The sequence below is a fragment of the Coniosporium apollinis genome, assembly GCF_000281105.1.
Source record: "Coniosporium apollinis CBS 100218 chromosome Unknown supercont1.57, whole genome shotgun sequence".
Lineage (NCBI taxonomy): Eukaryota > Fungi > Ascomycota > Dothideomycetes > Coniosporium > Coniosporium apollinis.
Window position 1 is genome coordinate 62,579 of NW_006913319.1, and position 16,104 is coordinate 78,682.

Consider the following 16,104-nt stretch of genomic DNA (forward strand, 5'->3'; position numbering starts at 1 on the left):
AACATGCCCTTCTTTCTCAACTCCCATGGGAAGAAGGTTGCCAATTGCACTCACGATGTTTATGCCGAGCCCCGCCCCAGCCCCTCCCGGCTCACCGGTAACGGCGCCTTCGTCGTGCGCCATCGTGGCCCCGACGGCAGACAAACCGGTGATCCCAGCCGACGCATCGGCGGTAGTGGCTCTAACAGAAGAATAGAGGATCTTCAAGCAGAAGGCCGCTCTGCCTTGTGGTTCAACAACCGCCCAAGACCCCGCAGGCAGCCCGCTGCAGCTGGACAGGCAGCTGCACATGGCCCTGGATATGGCCCTGGTCAAGCAGCAGGACAGCCAGCGGGACAAGCAGCCGCACAAGCAGCTGGGCCTCATGGTGGACCTGCAGGAGGGCCTGCCGGTATCTATGGAGCTGGCCGTGGAGGCGGTGCTCCTCCTGCAATGGGTTGGGGAGGAGGTGGTGCCGGTGGCCAAGCGGTTTATGGCCAGCCGGCCTACGGTCAGCCAGCTTACGGACAACAAGTCCAAGGTCATCCAGCTCATGGACAGCAAGCTCACGGTCAGGCCGTCTACCGCCAGCCAGCTTATGGCCAGAACATTCAAGGGCAGCCAGTTTATGAGCCTCCTCTCAGAACGGGTGGGGCAAGAGGCGCACCTGGCGGCTACCCTCCTGAAATGGGCGGGGGAAGGGGATGTTGATATCTACGGTGAGCTAGGCATTGCTCTGTGTGCCTGTATATGGTAGACGCCAGCGGGAAGCAAGCTCTTCAAAAAATGGCATCTGGGGCGTGAGCAGAGCACGGATCTACATACATTACACCCCGGAGGCGATTTCCTATAGTCAAGTTTCATCAACGAAAGCTCTAATCTTTACTTGATAAGCGTTCAAGCGAAGCCGCTGTTTCTCGGATGGCCTTGCTTATGATAGTGGCGAAGACAGCCATCCAGGTTGCAACGTACGACCAGTATCTCGAAAGTTGAAGTACGTCAAAAGCATGGATATGATCTCTCGACCGCTCAGCCTGCCCCATCGAGGGTCACAAAGCAATGAACACCCACAGTTAATCAAGTATCGAGAGCTTGCAACCCAGTCATGCGTCTGCGTATGATTCGGTGCTTCGGCGACTGCTGGCTGGTCACGACAACACGGAGTGAAGCGGATCGGAGGACCGACCACACCAGCGGATTGATTACGACACTGCCTGTACTGACGTAGTGAGCGCCAGCCATGCCGCTCGTGACTCGTAGCTTGGGAACAAAGCGCTGTAGTTCTGCTCTTCCTCGCAGGGCACCACCACAACTTCCGTTCGGACCAGGTAGGGGGGAGGCCAACGGCCGCGTGCGCCATCAGCACCACTAAGGCTGGGTGGCGGACGGGGTCCTAGGCGTCCGCCATCCTTTCCTCCTAGAACGGGCGGAGGAGGAGGAGGTCACCGGCGTCGTTACAACCTCAAGTGAGGCTGATAGCAGCTTGGGCGTAGGCCTCAGCACTGCATAGGCCTCGCGGGTGGACTGTAGTTATTTCATTCTTCATAGCTTTACCTTTCGATCAGTGTAGTTGCGGAGCTTAGCGGGCTGTGGAACATCTGCTCTCTCAACTCCTTCCCACTCTCACCTAGCCACCCTCTACAAAGCCTCGTAAAGGAGCACCGATAATTCAGTTGATCCTTACACTAGATCCGTTAAACTCTGTTCAAATGAGGAGGCGTACACAAAACAAACAAGGTAATAATTTGGCTGCCGTTCTATGGTAATTCCAAGAGGTTGTATAATTGTCTGACTATCCTTTGAGTCAATCGACTGCCTACATTCAAACCCTCTACGGCCGCAACCCAGCTCAGCTACTGCTCTCAATCAACCCAGCAGCAACCGTGCTCCCCCCCGCCCTCAAAATAACCCTTCCCTCCAGCGGAATTGCATTCTCCAGCTCCACCACCACCCTCGCTACCGCGCCCGGCTGAACCGCCCTCGGTTTCTTCTTCGTGACCTCGCCTGTCGACTTATCTAGCACAGCCACCAGCCTACTAACCGTAGCCGCAACATTCAGCCTGCCCTGATGCACCTCCACCGACATGGGCAGCACGTGTTCGAACGCCAGTATCTTCGCCGTGAAGCTCTTCACGTTCTTGATCGGGTTCGAGGGGCTGCACAGCACGTCGCCGTACCGTAGATGTACAGGGTCGATGTCCGTGAGGTGCAGCGTCACCATTTGGCCCGCGACTGCCCAGTCCGCGGCTCCGTTGTCGATCTCGATGCCCTTGATGGTCGCCTTTTCGCCGCTTGGCATGACGAGCACTTGGTCACCAACTTGGAGGCTGCCGGCTGCTATGCGGCCGGCTACCGAAAGGGGGTTCGTGACACCGCCGCGGAAGATGTCGAAGATGCTGAGGCGGAGTGGCTGCTCTATCGCGCGCTTGGTCGTTTCTGAGGCGTCGAGTTCCTGAACGAGGGTTTGGCCTGTGTACCACAGCATTGTACCCTCCGGGGGCGGGTTAACGACGTTCCCGCCGGTCAGTCCGGAGCATGGCACAAAGGTGACGTTCTTCGGTTGGAAGCCGGCGGAAGTGAGGAAGGCGGACATCTGCTGTGAGATTTCTTGAAAACGGCCTTCTGACCAAGATACCATGTCCATCTTGTTGACGGCCACAATCAGCCGCTGCACACCCATGCTTCGCACGAGGAGCGCGTGTTCTTTCGTCTGGCCCTTCAGCCCTGACTCGAAGCTGTTGGTGCCGGCATCGACGACCAGTATGGCGAAGTCGGCTTGGCTTGCTCCGGCGATCATGTTGGGAATAAAGTCTCGATGGCCTGGGGCATCAAGGATGGTAAACCGTGTTTTCTCCGTCTCGAAGCTATTTGTGGCAATGTCGACCGTTACGCCTCGTGATCGCTCTTCGGATGTCTGGTCCATTACCCATGCCAACGCGAAAGACGATTTACCTATGGCATCGGCCTCCTTACGGAGCTTGTCTAGTGATCTCTGATCTATAACTTTCAGGTCGTAAAGCAGTCGGCCCATGAGGGTGCTCTTGCCGTGATCGACATGGCCTGATAAGACGTCAGCTTAGAAAAGGTATGAAGCGCCAGTGGGCAACGAGGTCGGACTTGCCTATCACCACGAAGCTCGCGGACTTCTTCTGATCAGATTTATTGAACTCTTCCCGGACATTCAGGTTTTTGCTCTTCACTCGAGGTGAAGCGTCGACACTCAGTTGTGACATGCCTTCACTGATGCCGTTCGTTATTCTCTCCGCTTCTTTGGGTTTGGCTTTCTGCTTGTCGCTTTTGACACCTATGATGGATCAGTCCCTGAGGTCCCTCTGACTCAGGCACGTGTTGTCGAACCTTTGGACTGCGCATTTACTACTACATCGTCTGGGCTGGGACCTGTGAAAGGATTGCGTTTAGTAAACTCTGGATCATCTGCGTATGGAATACTGAAGAAGCTGCCCTCCTTCGATCGATTATGGATGCCATGACTGGAGGGGTGGGCGCCAACCATGATTCTGGCGAACGTAGAGGGCTCGGCTTTGATGTCTGGCAGTGGCTCCAGTTTAGTGGGCTCAGGCGCTGGTGTGGCAGTCTCCTTCGGTTCTTCTGGCCGAGAACTACTGGGCTCTTTCCTCGGCCGAACAGGATATGAACGGGGTTGAAATTTTTCAGACACATGGCCGCTGGGCGCACTGAGATGCGCGTTCTTTTCGGTATTCGATTCTCCACTGGCTCTACTGCCGAGACGATCAAGCAACGATATCGCACGATCTGGTAGCTGTTGCTGAGCTGATGTATCTATCGCTGGCATAGCAGCCGCCCTCTTCTCTTCCTCCTTCTTTTTCCGAGCTGCAGCAAGGGCGGCCAGCTTGGAAGACGGCTTGGATGAGCCGCCGAGAAGACGAAGCCGGGGAACTACTGGTTCTAGAGTAATGTTGCCGCGCCGATGATCCGGTAGCTGTAGCCATGGCGTGTCTTTGAAAAAGTCCCTGGCAGACACAAACGAGAAGTGTGTTCCGGTTGCTAATGGAATCGGATAAGCTGGCAGCGGCTCTGCAGTGACACCGGCGTTAATGCAACACTATCTTGATATCCTCCGAGGCAACGACTGACGGTCAGGCACCGGTGTTGGATAAGCCGAGGGCCTGGCAATGACTGACCGAGGAGGGCAGCCGAGAGTAAAGAGACGAGGGAAAAGAATGCACCTACCATCTGGCTTTCGTTTTTGCGTACTAGCGGCGGAATTGGCTGCTTGATCAAATCTCGACGCTTGCTTCGGTTTCTTGGGTTGTTGCGGAGGTCTTAGGTCTACAAACACGTCAGTTGCATCCAGTAAGATGTGGCCTTATGAAGACACGTACTCTTTAGGTAGGACACCGATTTGGAGACATCGTAGTAATAGTGCCAGAGTGCCTCTTCAATCTCTTTGTCCGAGACTGAGTAGCTGGAGCCTAATGCCTTCTTGACTTGAGCCTTGCCCTCGTGCATCCGTACTGCAACAGATGTGTGAGTCTCTGCTAAATCATGATTCCGGGTCTGGTGACGCGCAAATATACCTTGATCTTCGGGGCTTAGTTCTGATGGTTGCATGTTAGCAGACGCAGCATAGGCGTACTCCGAAGGGAACAGTACATGCCTTGTTGCTTCTGTGTGTCTTCCGCGTATTCGTCGCTATAGTCGGCGACCTCATCGTCATCATACTCAATACCCTTCGCTCTCCTGTGGGACATGATTGTTGAGGGACGGATCTTCGCAGCAAGGTGTTTCGAGGTTACGAAAGTTAGACGAGAGAAGACGTCCGAGCCTTCGGCTGGAGTATGGGTTCAGCGGTACGCAGACAGGTAGTTGCTGGTATATGATATATCTCCTGCGGCCCTTAAAGCGCACAAATGTTGAAGCTCAAATTCATTGCCGTCAATCAGCGTCGAGAGCGGACAGCCTTCCCTAACATCGTGCGTCATTTTTCGGTTAGCTATCGACAGGCTCCTTGGCGCGCGTCTACGCGGCTAAGTGAGATATCCATGGTCAAGCGCGCTACGGCTGTTATGATCCGAAGGTAGCGATATACCAAACACTTACTTAGCGTCTGGATGTTCATACCCGCAGGTATCCTAGGGGGTTGGATTCGGTTGAAAGCGCGATGATCAGTCAAAGTATCGCGCAAGCTGCGCTTTGTGATATTTCCAGCTAGATAGCGAAAGACACATGCAGCAGATGTGCTAAGAAACCCAGCCTAGATGGTGGCAAGTGTCCGCAACCTGTAACACTGATTCCGCCCGCAGTGGGCGCCTCACCAGCAACACCAAGCCGTGGCGTCTCTAGTCCCTCTCGGCGTTAAAGTCAACCTACCAGGTTGAAGCAAGCAACAGCTGGTATGCCCGTAACCCGCTCAAACGCTTCGACAAACAATCTAGATGAACGAGCTCTCCTCAGCAGCCGCCAACACCTCAGCAATCAGCGTCTCATCCTCAGCACTGTACTCCAGCCCCGCCTCATCCTCAGCAGATAGTCCAGCAAAGAACTCCTGCACGCCCTCAGCAAGCTCATCGGCGTGCTTCAAGAACTCCACTTCTCGTTCTTGCCGCTTCTTCTCAGCTAGCATGACCGCGATCTGGGCGCGCTGCTCTTCTTCGCGGCGGCACTGTGCCTGCACTGACGGCTTCAGGGTACAGTGCGGGCAGTGGAAGGTTTGTTTGCAGTAGGTGCAGGGGCAGCGGGCGGTATCCGCAAGGCAGAACTATAGGTTCAACTCAGCGAACGTTGGTAGACCGGGGGATGAGACGAACAAAAACCTACCTCGCACACGTAAACCCCACACTCCGCGCATTCCTTCACCGTCGCCGTGCACCGAAACCGACCGTCGGTAATCGGCCGGACCTGCTGACAGAAGTAAGCCCCACAACCCTCCCACTGCACCGGATGACGCGGATGACACGGCAGCGGTAGATGGTCTCTTTGCGATGGTCGCGATGAGTCCGGCCAGGACCAGAGGGACGGTCTAGGTTGAAGGCCCGACAAACTGAGTGCGCGCTGACGCGGTATACCAGGACCCAGCGTGCTGGTAGAGGCGAAGCGATCGGAGAAGACCGATGTGGACATGTCGGGTGCGCGTGATGCATGGAAGAGTTTGCTGTTCTCGACTTGCGCAGCACGTGCTGTAGTGCCCGCTGTGCTGTCTGGCGTGTTTGACATGGTGCGCCCAGGATGTTCTGGGTCAGATGCCTGAACAGGCTTTCTATCAGAACTACAGCTTGCCGAAGAGCGTTCCAGCGGGGTCCCAAAGACATCTGCTGTGTTATCCGCTTCAGCGAGGCTACTAGGCTGGGGAACTGGTAGATCGCTTGGTGGACTGCATGGAGGAACTGATGGCAGTGGCCTGAGCTCCGACGCTCCAAAGGCGGGTATCTCAAGATTGCTGACCGCAGGCTGAAAACTAAGGACGTATTCGCGCTCGATATTGAGGTCCCTGTACCCACACTTCCTCACTTTGAGACCTCTGAGATCATGCTCTTTGCAGATAGGCCGCTTGCAAGCGCGGCAAGAGATCTTCCATCGAAACGCTAGATAGCAATCCTGGCAGAGACTGCGCGGACAACTTTCAGCTTGCAGATCAAGGATCTCTCGTTGGAGGTGCGGCAGTATATCCACGTCGTCACCCAAAACGTGATTGTAAAGTGGCTGGTTCTTCATTTTCCGTAATAGCTCCGGCGACGTAAGCAGCGAAGTGAAGTCCGGATCCTCATATCCCTTGCCTTTCGGTAATGGTGCTGCGCGAATCCGCTCTGCGCCGTCCCGGCCGAGACCGTGGCCCAAGATTGCTATGTCTCCGCTTCCCGAGAATATTGGCTCGAGACAGCACCAGTTCATCTTGAGCTTTGGCGGTGCAGAAATGGAAGTCATAGAGGTGGATCCATTGTTGGCGGCAGCATCGTCAGATTCGGAGGAATCCTCCTCAGCAACATTTTCGTTCATCAAGTTCGGCGACCGCGTTACTCCTGGGGCCCACCAGAACCGGTTCTTTTTCGTTCCTGGCGAATGCCGGATATGATGTTGTGATGAGGACGGTGTCGACATGGAATCAAGCGGTGTTGTGTTACTTGCTCCAAAGGCCAGGCTTGTCGAATGACTTGTCTTCGCGCGCTTTCTTGGAAGAGGACGAGTGAAAGCGCAGCTTGCGCAGAGCGTCTTCCGGCACCCCATGCAGTGCATCCGTATGCTACATTGCTGGCATCGCTCCGAGATTGCGTCTCCGCACTGGTCGCACTTGAGGTTTTCGACGAATGTCCGGTGGCTCCTGCGCAGGTGTGCTGGCACGCCCTTCCCTTCACCTTGGAAAGGTCCGCCCTGTGTCCCTAGTGCTTCTCCATCATGGCCAGTCTCTGCGTCCTCCCACAACCGCCCGTCAGGTTTTCGGCTTTCTGTGCGGTCTTCGGCCGGTCCGATGCGGTTACATGAGCGCCATAGCCTGTCAAACGGTACCCACACCTCTGCCGTCCCTGCCGCAACGCGGTTAGCGTGATAGTCTCTCCTCCGATAGCATCTCCCTCCCGGCGTTGGACACCAAGCCGTGTCTGTCCATATACTCAGTTCGTGGCATATCTCGATGAGCTGATGTGTGGGTTCCGAGTCCGAGTCTCTTCGCAGGAGGGAGGAGGGAAGGTACGGCCTGCGGCGGTGGTGCCGACATCTGTATGCGTAGAGGCTCCTCAGTGCTAGATGGCCGCGTTCGGCCCAGGGGTTGCGACGCTGGCTGTAGGGTTCGAGGAAGGGCACGATGTGATACTTGATCGACACGTTCTTGCAGCCTCGGACGGAAAGATGTTGTAGTGTGGCCAGACGAGGTTGCAGAACCCTCGAAGTCAAGGCGACGCCTGAGACAGCAGTGTTGCAAAGATCCAGGCTGGTCAACCTTGTTCCGAAGGGTACCACCACTTGTATCAGCAGGGCATCAAGCGCGTACTGCTTGGACTGCCGTTCCCGCGCATCGGGTGTCTCGGTCCCCGGCGAGCCCAGAAGCAGCGTTGGCTGAGGGAGCCGGAATGACACCGCTTTCCATGCAAGTGGATAGTCTCTGAGAAAGCTCCGCAGGTGTCGAGATGTATGGTAGAGATGTAGGAGAGAAGCGGTGGGTATCTGCGCAAGGAGTGATTCGAGAATCGGCGGGTAGGTCGTAACGATTGATTCGAACAGGCTCAGAGAGGTAACCTTCTGAGGCGGCAGATCCCTCGACCCTTCTGGCTGCGGTCTGGTTGACGGTGACGGTGACGGTGACGGTAACGGCGCCGGGCTCCAAGAAAGATCCTCCGGCGTGGAGAGCATGCTTTCGTCTGGTTGAAGGCGGAGCTTTGTGGCCAAGTCCCGCCCGGAAAGACAGTCCTCGCGACGCAAAGTGCAGGGAAAGCGATGTACTGGCATGCAAGAGAAGGTACGGCGGCGAGACGGCAGTAGAGATAGTGGTGGATGTTTGTGTTTGTGCTGAGTGCTGAGTGCTGAGTGCTCCCGTCAGGCTGCCCGCGTGCGCAAGTCGCCGCCTACCTTGCCGCGGAAGCTCACGCCCTGGAGCGCCAAGAGTGCGCAGCCAGACCGAACAGCGTCACAGTATTCACGTTTCACGTCGAGCGGTGCGGATATGTGTCTCTAGGCCTGAATCAAGGGCTGGAAGCCATGTGAAGTACTAAATAGAAACAAAAGAGGTCGACCTTACAGAACAGGTTGCACGGTAGTCGGCTCACGTTCAATATCAAATCAAAGCGTTTGAATCTGTTGCTTTCCTTCACTGACCAGGCCTCAAATACTACTTTGAAATCTAAATACATTCAGTCCCCGTCGCGCTGACTTCATCCAGACATGGCGAAGTGCCAACCTCGGATCCATCAGTGCCGTGATCTGCAGCCAGGTTTCGGAAGGCAGAACATTGGTGACAGAACGGCGCAGCCCCCTCGCACGACCCTCTTCGCGGGAGCGGTCCGGCTGGAGCTAACGATGTCTACAGCGCTCCAGGCATTCAAAGCACAGAATGCCGTGGAACGACTCCCAGGTCGTTTAATCTCACTGATGCTCTTGCTGTTCGCTTCCACGTAGTCCGGCCTGAAGAATGACAACCTTTTGCTTGTCCAGCTTGGGTGGAGGAGTGCTGGGCGCTCACAAGGATCCAATCGAAGGTTTCGACTCGGTGCGCATGCAACTCCTCATGTTTTGGACCTGTCACCTCCGACCGCGTATCCTCGCGCAATACCGCTTCGACCCAGCTCCATAAGCGCGCCTGGCGTGTCCGTACTGCTTGGCTCATCGTATGCAATCTCGAAATCGCTCCCGAGGCCCTGCCATGTCCTTTTGTTTCTCAAAAACTCTGCAGCAGGAGATACAACACCGCCCACTTGGGCGAGATCGCCGTTTGCTCTTCTCATGAGAGACGATGAGGCTGGTTGCCTTCCTGGATCACTGGCCTTCTTCGTGGACCGGCTTGGTGGAGCCTGCATAGGCCTCGAGTGCGATACGTAACGTCCCGTCCGTAGATCAAACTCAGGCGGCGCCGATTCTTCTTCTGACCCGATGTCGCTGTCTTGTAGGCGTTCTTCACCCCCATTTTCTTCAGCTGCGTGGTCGTCCGAGATAGCCGGGGCATTCTCTTTTTCCGTCAAGACTGCCTGGAAATCACCGGTCCATTCGCCGGTCCACACCCGTTCGGCGTCCCCCTTCAGAGCCAAGCTCAGTTCGAAGGGCGTGATGATCGGTTTCCAGAAATCTTTGCCCTCGATCAAGCTGCTCTCCCAGCATCCGATGACAACCCAACCGCCTACTTCGCTAAAGTTGGCAACCTTGGCTGCGTTGACTTTTCCGACAACAAAAGTGTAGCTCTTCTTGCCGGCTGCCGCGATCTGCTCCTTCACACGGTTCAGGATGTGAATGTAGTTCTTGACGGATAGCGTGTTGATAAGGATGCCAAATATTGATACAGTGCTTAGGCGTGTAAGGAGAGCGTAACGACGGCGAAGGGTCGCCGCCGATGAAGCCAAAAGGGCCTTGGGGGAAACGGCGCTCTTACTGTCCGTTGGGTAGATGTGGATGGCTCCCACACGTGAAGAAAGCGTCAATAGAAGCGATTGGGGAGGATCGGAGATGTGGAATAGTTGATAGTCGCGAAGTGTCTCCGCCTTCTCCTTTACGTCAGCGGGTACGGATCGATTGGGAAGAGGAGATGAGGGATCATGTATGATTTGTGCTGCGAAGAGATTCGAGTATCCATCGTGCCGCAGTCTTTCGAGAAGGGGAGTGATGTGGTTGGAATAGGGGATGTCTGCCATTAAGATTACTTTTTCGTCTTGTGACTGGTACGTCTCCTTGAAGGCGTGAAAAACCAAGTCTAACGCGAGCGGTCTAGTAGTAAAAACGTATATGACTGGCAACCTCGCCGTTGGTGAAAGGCAAGATCTGCCATAGTGTACAACTACATCAGCATCTACATGCTCTGCCGCGATTTCATCCACGCAGCACGCGCCGTACGATGTATCAGCGAGTATGAAGAGCTTCTCCTGTGGCCCGTCCTCAGACAAACTAACACTCTCCAAGCTCTTGCTAACCCCATCGGCACCATCACCATTGGTATGGCTGCTCTTGGGGGAAGGTGATGAAACTCGATCGTTGCGTGCGTGGCTCAAGCCTCGAGCTAATGCTTCGAACACACGCGGCGCATCCATGAGCATCTCATCCGGGAACTGAAGAGCAATCCTGCGCCATTTGCTGGCCCGTATTTCCCTGACCGTGCGCTCAACCTCGTATACTACAAGGAGCTGCTCGTTCGAGAGTCTTGCGAGGCTTGCGATGTCAACGGGAGGAGTCGGGTCTTCGAAGATGTGTGTATCCGGAGTCGAGAGAACAGGAGCGACTTCTAGAGGCTGCGCCGACATGACTTCGTGCCCAAAGCTTGGAGTCTCAGAAGGCGGTGCGCAACGGACGTCGAATGTTGTCGGCAGGAAATTCTAATGCAGTGAAGCGAAACGGATCACATGACCAAACCCTTTGCCACGTTCTATACACAGGCACGGCAGGGTAACTCCAGAACGAAGACGTTGCGAAGAGTGCCTTGAGCGAGTTAACAGCTCCGACTCCTGTATAATGTCCTGCCACTGGTCCCAGATACAGATCCGTAGGACCATCTACAGTAAATCAACCACGGCACATGACGTACACACAATGGAGTGCTCTCTCCTGCCTCCTCCATGATAGAATCTTGGGCACACCGAGAGGCACATAAACGGGCTAAAATTTTGGTTGTACGGCTACGAGAACACTCTCATCGATCTTACACGGTCTGTAGCACTTAAATCGTAGCGGTGATTACTTGAAAGTGGTCTATCCCGAGTACCCAATATAGGTACGAGGTATTCTTAGACTCCAAGAGTCCTGAACACGAAAACACCAGAAAGCTGAATATTCGAAGAGCTACAAGACTTCTATGCAACCAGACTCTACTACCAAAAAGCGGCAGTAGCAGCCGAGGAGGAAATAAACGCTCGGATTAGACGCCTCCCCCTCCCGCTGCCACAGCACCTCCTCTCTACCTTTCCCTCAATGATCTAGGCACGCATGTGTGCATCTCACCCCCATCACCCACTCTCTACAGCTCCCCTTCATCACCTCGCTCCCCTTTGTTTTCCATTCCCCTTTTCCCACATGGTCAACTCCGGCCGCCGGAATCGTGCTCTACAACTTCACACTGCTGTCCGACTTCGCCTGCAGGTACTTATACGCCGCGAAAGCGAGGGCACCGCCGACGAGGATAATGGCGTAGATCCCGACACCCAGGCCCGCGGCGTCCGGGCCTGCTGTCTTGGTCGCGGTGGGCTGGGCGGAGGAGGAGGGGGCGGGGTCGCCGTCCTATACAAACGTCAGAAAGATACTCAGAGGCCACCGCAACCAGCGCCTCTTCTCGGTTGGTCGTATTGCATGCTGTAAGAAGGTGTTGTGCGCGAACAGAACTGGGAGCTGAGGCGGGGCAGACGCCGGGCTGGGGAGGGGTGTAGTAGACGCACCTCTCGCTTTAGCTTGCCGACGAGCAGGCCCTCGAGGATCTCGCGCGCCTCGTCACTGTGGCCGACGTCTTCGAAGGCTTCGGTTGCGTCTTGGCCGCCGACGTCTAGGAGAACCTCTTCGCCGCCGCTGTAAAAACCGCTCTAATCAGCCCAGAGTTCACCTCTCTGTTCAATCGCAACAACTAAGAACGTATTGTCCAGAGCGGGAGTATACCCCACGTTCCCAGACAGGCCGCGAAAGCCGAAAGTGTGGGAGGGTTGGGGAGACGATACAGAATCAGAGCCGCTAGACCAGAGGGGCAGAACATACGGATGCTCGTCCACAAAGCTAGACGCATTGTAGACTTTGTCGTGTATCACGACCAGCAGGTCCTTCTTGGTGCTGTGCGACGAAACGTCGGAGTAGGTGTAGTCCTTGTCCGCCATTTTGTGTTCCTCAAGGCTCGATTGTGGGGTCTACGAAGTTTTTGTAATTTGAAGCAGGCGCGGCGCGAAGACGGTCGGCTTGACGAGGCGTGGGATGTCGGTGAGAGGCCGTGGATTTGCGAACACTGGGGAGAGAAAGGGTCTGTGTTGTAGTTGTCGGGTAGAGACAGTCGGTTGAGAGATACGGTGGTTCGAATTACATACTCCGCAATCGATTGGCTGAGGTGATAGTCGTTTTAGCCGAGTCGGATACGCCCAGCGGCAGACCTGAAACGGGAAACTGTTCCGAAACGGTCACTAATATCCAGAGCAATAGTATCCGTAGTTATGCTCAAGTAGTTTGGATGACCCGAGACTTGCGTCGCTGCGGGTCGGTCCTACTTTCTGAGTCTGCCAATGCCAAAGTCGTGCCTCTCCGAGTCCTCTTGACTTGGACCGATGCAACGCCAGATAAACCATCAATGTCACATGATGCAACCAAGTCAAGGCCTTCCCCATCCGGATTCATTGGCATCCGCCAGTTCTCCTAACACTCCGCCGATAACCTCATAAAAAACCCAACCCACCCCTACCGATAAAACCCATCCACGTCCTCCCCCCTTCCCCCTCCGCCAACTCCCCCCACAGGCGGTGCGCTCGCACCCGACGGCCACCTCTGGCCCTGCGCCTGCGGGTTATACGCCTGGTAGACGCCTCCCTGCGGCGGAGGTGGGCTGCCCGGCGGCTGGTGCGAGGGCTGTGGGGGTAGCATGCCGTAGGGCACCTGATCAGGTTGCGGCGGGTACGGGTCTTGGATTACGGCGGACGGCTGTTGAGAGTAGAGCGATGCGGGGGAGTCGTAGGGTGGTTGGCCTTGGGGTGGAGGTTGCTGCTGCTGCTGCGGAGGGTAGGGAGGTTGTTGCTGTTGTTGGCCCTGCATGTGAGGTTGTTGTAGCGGACCTTTCTGCGGTGGGTAGGTGTCGTATTGTTGTTGCTGTGAAGTTTGCGGCGGCCCAGATGGACCCACGAAAGATTGTCTGTTTTCGGTAGGGCTGTATTGCCCCGCTGCGAGCTCCTGTGTGGGCGCATATGCTGCTGACGGCGGCCTCACACTAGCTCCGCCCATTCGCGCGTATGGGCCTGCGCTTCCTGTCGGCTTTGGCGACATCGTTTGCGCTGGCCTGCCTTGGCCGGGTGGGACCATGTAGAAAGGTTGCGGGCCGCTCTGTGGAGGGTACTGAGGTTCTTGAGGTGCAGGTGGGTAGAAGTTTTGAGGGTCTTGCGCCGGCGGAGCCTGCGCATGCGGTCCTTGAGGGGGATAGGCACCTGGATATGAGGGGCCGTGCGGGCCTGGTGCGCCATAACCGAAGCCTGGGCGCATATAGGCGTGCGACGGGGGCGGTTGGGACATGGATGCTTCAAGTAGAGCTTCGTAATCGCGTCGAGCTTTGATGAACTTCTCGTTGAGCTGTGTGAAGTCATCTGGAAAGTGCGTCAGCGGCCGAGTGTCTAGGATTCCGAGAGCAACCAGGTTCCATACCTTTCTTCTGCGAATACTTCCCAATCAGCTCTATGAGCTTGGGTCGTATCGCCAGCGTGGAGTGATATAACGTCTAGAACCGGTCAGTGTCCATCTACAGCAAGTGTTTCCATACGACACCATACCGTGATCTCTTCATTGTCTCTGACGTCCACAGCGCCGGCCCTTTCACTCGTGCTCAGCAGCGCAAGCAGCTTTTCCACGTTCCTGATTTCCCCAAACACCTCCGCCTCCATCTGCGCCTCCCGCTCCAGCTCCTCCTTTGTCGGATCTTGAAGCTTCTCCACATAGTTCAACGGGAAGATGCCCGTCTGGCCCCGCAACGACCCCTTCCACCAGTCCTTGTACACCGATTCCAGGACTGCGATTATGTCGCCTTTACGGAACTGCAGCTCGCCGGGCTCGGAGGGTTGGAAGTCGAAGAGCGCACGCACGCGGGACACGGTGGCCGCTGTTGTGCCGGCGGAGGGTTGTGGTTCTGCGGGCTGTTGTGAGGCGCCGGCGGTGGCTTGAGGCTGGCTGGATGTTGTAGCGGCGGCTTTCGCTGGGGTCGATTTGTCCTTGATTGAGAGTGCTAGCGCCATTTGAAGCTCCTCTTCCTCCTTCTGCCGGTCCGCCTGCGTGATTTGTGTCTTCTGCGGCTTCGAGGGTGGGCGTAGGTTCGGGTCTAGCGGTCATCATGTATGAGCTAGCCGAAGGATCAGACACAGATATTATGACGACTCACTCTGCGTCTTGAGTTTCATGTATGCCTGCTCCATTATCCCCAGATCTGGGTCCCTTGCAAACATTGTCGTCCACTCGCTCATGCGCTCGATGATCTTAGCCTTGACCTGCTGGTGCGTGTTCTCCCTTTGTCAGCGCCAATGTCGTCCGTTTCAGCCATCAATCCCACGTACTCTGTCTGCAGCGAGCCGTAGCAGCGCGTCTGTAAAGCTTCGTGAGGCGAGCTCCTTGTGCATTTTGCCGCCGCAGTTCTGCGACAAGGCATTTGCGAGCTACAGAACAGAAGAACGTCAGTTTTTGCCTCATGTAACGTCGGTTCAAATGGTGCACGGGATAGGCGACGGACCTCGAGTGTGTAGAGCTGAACATTGGCGTTCCGATGCGCCAGACGCTTAATCATGGCCGCAACGGCCTCTTTTGCCCTGTCATTAGACCCGAGTCAGCCCAGTCTCCTCAGCCAGTTCGCTCTATACGGAGGTGATCGGGGGCTTGTCGAAGCTTCGAGAAGGGAAGCGCTCACCCATCGTCTCTTGAGGCGACTTTATCGCATACGTCCTGCCGAAGGAGACTCCGTCAGTGAAACTCTTCAATCCTCGTTGAAGCCCCATACCAGTATGTATTCCCAGTTCTCGCTCGTCAGGTTCTCATCCGTGGCCTTGACTGCGCAGGGCAAACGGTGTCAGCAAGAGCTGCCTGGAAGCTGCCCCACCATAGCCAGAAGCGCACTCACCGACAAGCTCGTCGAAGGCGTTCTGTTGTGCGCGGAACATGGTGGATTGAGTGTGGGAGACTGGAGAGTTCAAGGTGGTGGAAGAAGCGTGGTTGGAAGGAGAGTGGTAGAGGGTTACGAAGCTTCTGCTGCGCATGCCCGCGATGGTCCCAAGTGAGGTCAGGGCTGGGGCTTGGCGGGCTTGGTGGTGCGCCGCAATGCGCGGCACGCTAGTGACCCCGGACCAGTCGATCATAGGTACGTACATAAGGTACACATTGTAAGCCTCAGGCATCACGTGAAGTCACATAGGTATCGCAGTAAGGATGGTCAAACACAGTGATGCCTTTGTACTTTCGCAGTTTTTTTTCTACACTCCCAGTCTCCAGCACCTCAAGCGCCGCTTGTATCCGCACCCCTCGAAACCAGCCGTGAGAAGATACACAAGGAGACCAGCGGGAGGTTAGAGGCCGACCTCCCGAAGCACTGCAAAGAGACCCAGGTGAACGCCTTCTTCGCTCCCCGCTCCCCGCCGCGACCGTCAACAACGACATTCTATCGCAGCAAACGTGGCCCAGCACCATCTGACTAAGATGCATATGGAAGGAAAAAGAAGCAAGCATTTCGTGGATGACGCCGTGGCGCAACAGGCACAGCTGCGCAGGAGATGCAAACTCTTCAACGAGCTGCTTCAAAGTCTGGGGTAATCC

At 55.8% G+C, this 16,104-nt stretch overlaps 6 protein-coding genes across 6 annotated transcripts; 1 reads left to right on the top strand and 5 right to left on the bottom strand.

Moving 5' to 3' along the window:
• Window positions 1–289: 289 nt before the first annotated feature.
• W97_08439 (uncharacterized protein) lies at window positions 290–736 on the top strand (the record flags this gene model as incomplete). The annotated part of the gene is made up of 1 exon (XM_007786406.1): window positions 290–736. One exon carries the CDS (start codon window positions 290–292, stop codon window positions 734–736), a length of 447 nt encoding a protein of 148 aa, XP_007784596.1.
• Window positions 737–1,828: 1,092 nt separating this feature from the next.
• Window positions 1,829–4,712, bottom strand: W97_08440 (uncharacterized protein; the record flags this gene model as incomplete). The annotated part of the gene is made up of 7 exons (XM_007786407.1): window positions 1,829–3,039; window positions 3,221–3,283; window positions 3,337–4,005; window positions 4,192–4,290; window positions 4,344–4,475; window positions 4,539–4,559; window positions 4,598–4,712. The coding sequence occupies 7 exons, from the start codon at window positions 4,710–4,712 to the stop codon at window positions 1,829–1,831; spliced, it is 2,310 nt and encodes a 769-aa protein (XP_007784597.1).
• Window positions 4,713–5,392: 680 nt separating this feature from the next.
• W97_08441 (uncharacterized protein) lies at window positions 5,393–8,301 on the bottom strand (the record flags this gene model as incomplete). Its single annotated transcript, XM_007786408.1, has 2 exons — window positions 5,393–5,719; window positions 5,779–8,301. 2 exons carry the CDS (start codon window positions 8,299–8,301, stop codon window positions 5,393–5,395), a joined length of 2,850 nt encoding a protein of 949 aa, XP_007784598.1.
• An 869-nt stretch (window positions 8,302–9,170) lies between these two features.
• Window positions 9,171–10,889, bottom strand: W97_08442 (diphthamide biosynthesis protein 2; the record flags this gene model as incomplete). Its single annotated transcript, XM_007786409.1, has 1 exon — window positions 9,171–10,889. One exon carries the CDS (start codon window positions 10,887–10,889, stop codon window positions 9,171–9,173), a length of 1,719 nt encoding a protein of 572 aa, XP_007784599.1.
• Window positions 10,890–11,685: 796 nt separating this feature from the next.
• Window positions 11,686–12,440, bottom strand: W97_08443 (cytochrome b5; the record flags this gene model as incomplete). The annotated part of the gene is made up of 3 exons (XM_007786410.1): window positions 11,686–11,859; window positions 12,015–12,141; window positions 12,325–12,440. The coding sequence occupies 3 exons, from the start codon at window positions 12,438–12,440 to the stop codon at window positions 11,686–11,688; spliced, it is 417 nt and encodes a 138-aa protein (XP_007784600.1).
• A 568-nt stretch (window positions 12,441–13,008) lies between these two features.
• W97_08444 (uncharacterized protein) lies at window positions 13,009–15,662 on the bottom strand (the record flags this gene model as incomplete). Its single annotated transcript, XM_007786411.1, has 9 exons — window positions 13,009–13,901; window positions 13,960–14,032; window positions 14,085–14,626; window positions 14,687–14,807; window positions 14,859–14,957; window positions 15,032–15,107; window positions 15,206–15,240; window positions 15,296–15,345; window positions 15,416–15,662. 9 exons carry the CDS (start codon window positions 15,660–15,662, stop codon window positions 13,009–13,011), a joined length of 2,136 nt encoding a protein of 711 aa, XP_007784601.1.
• Between the last annotated feature and the right edge of the window lie 442 nt (window positions 15,663–16,104).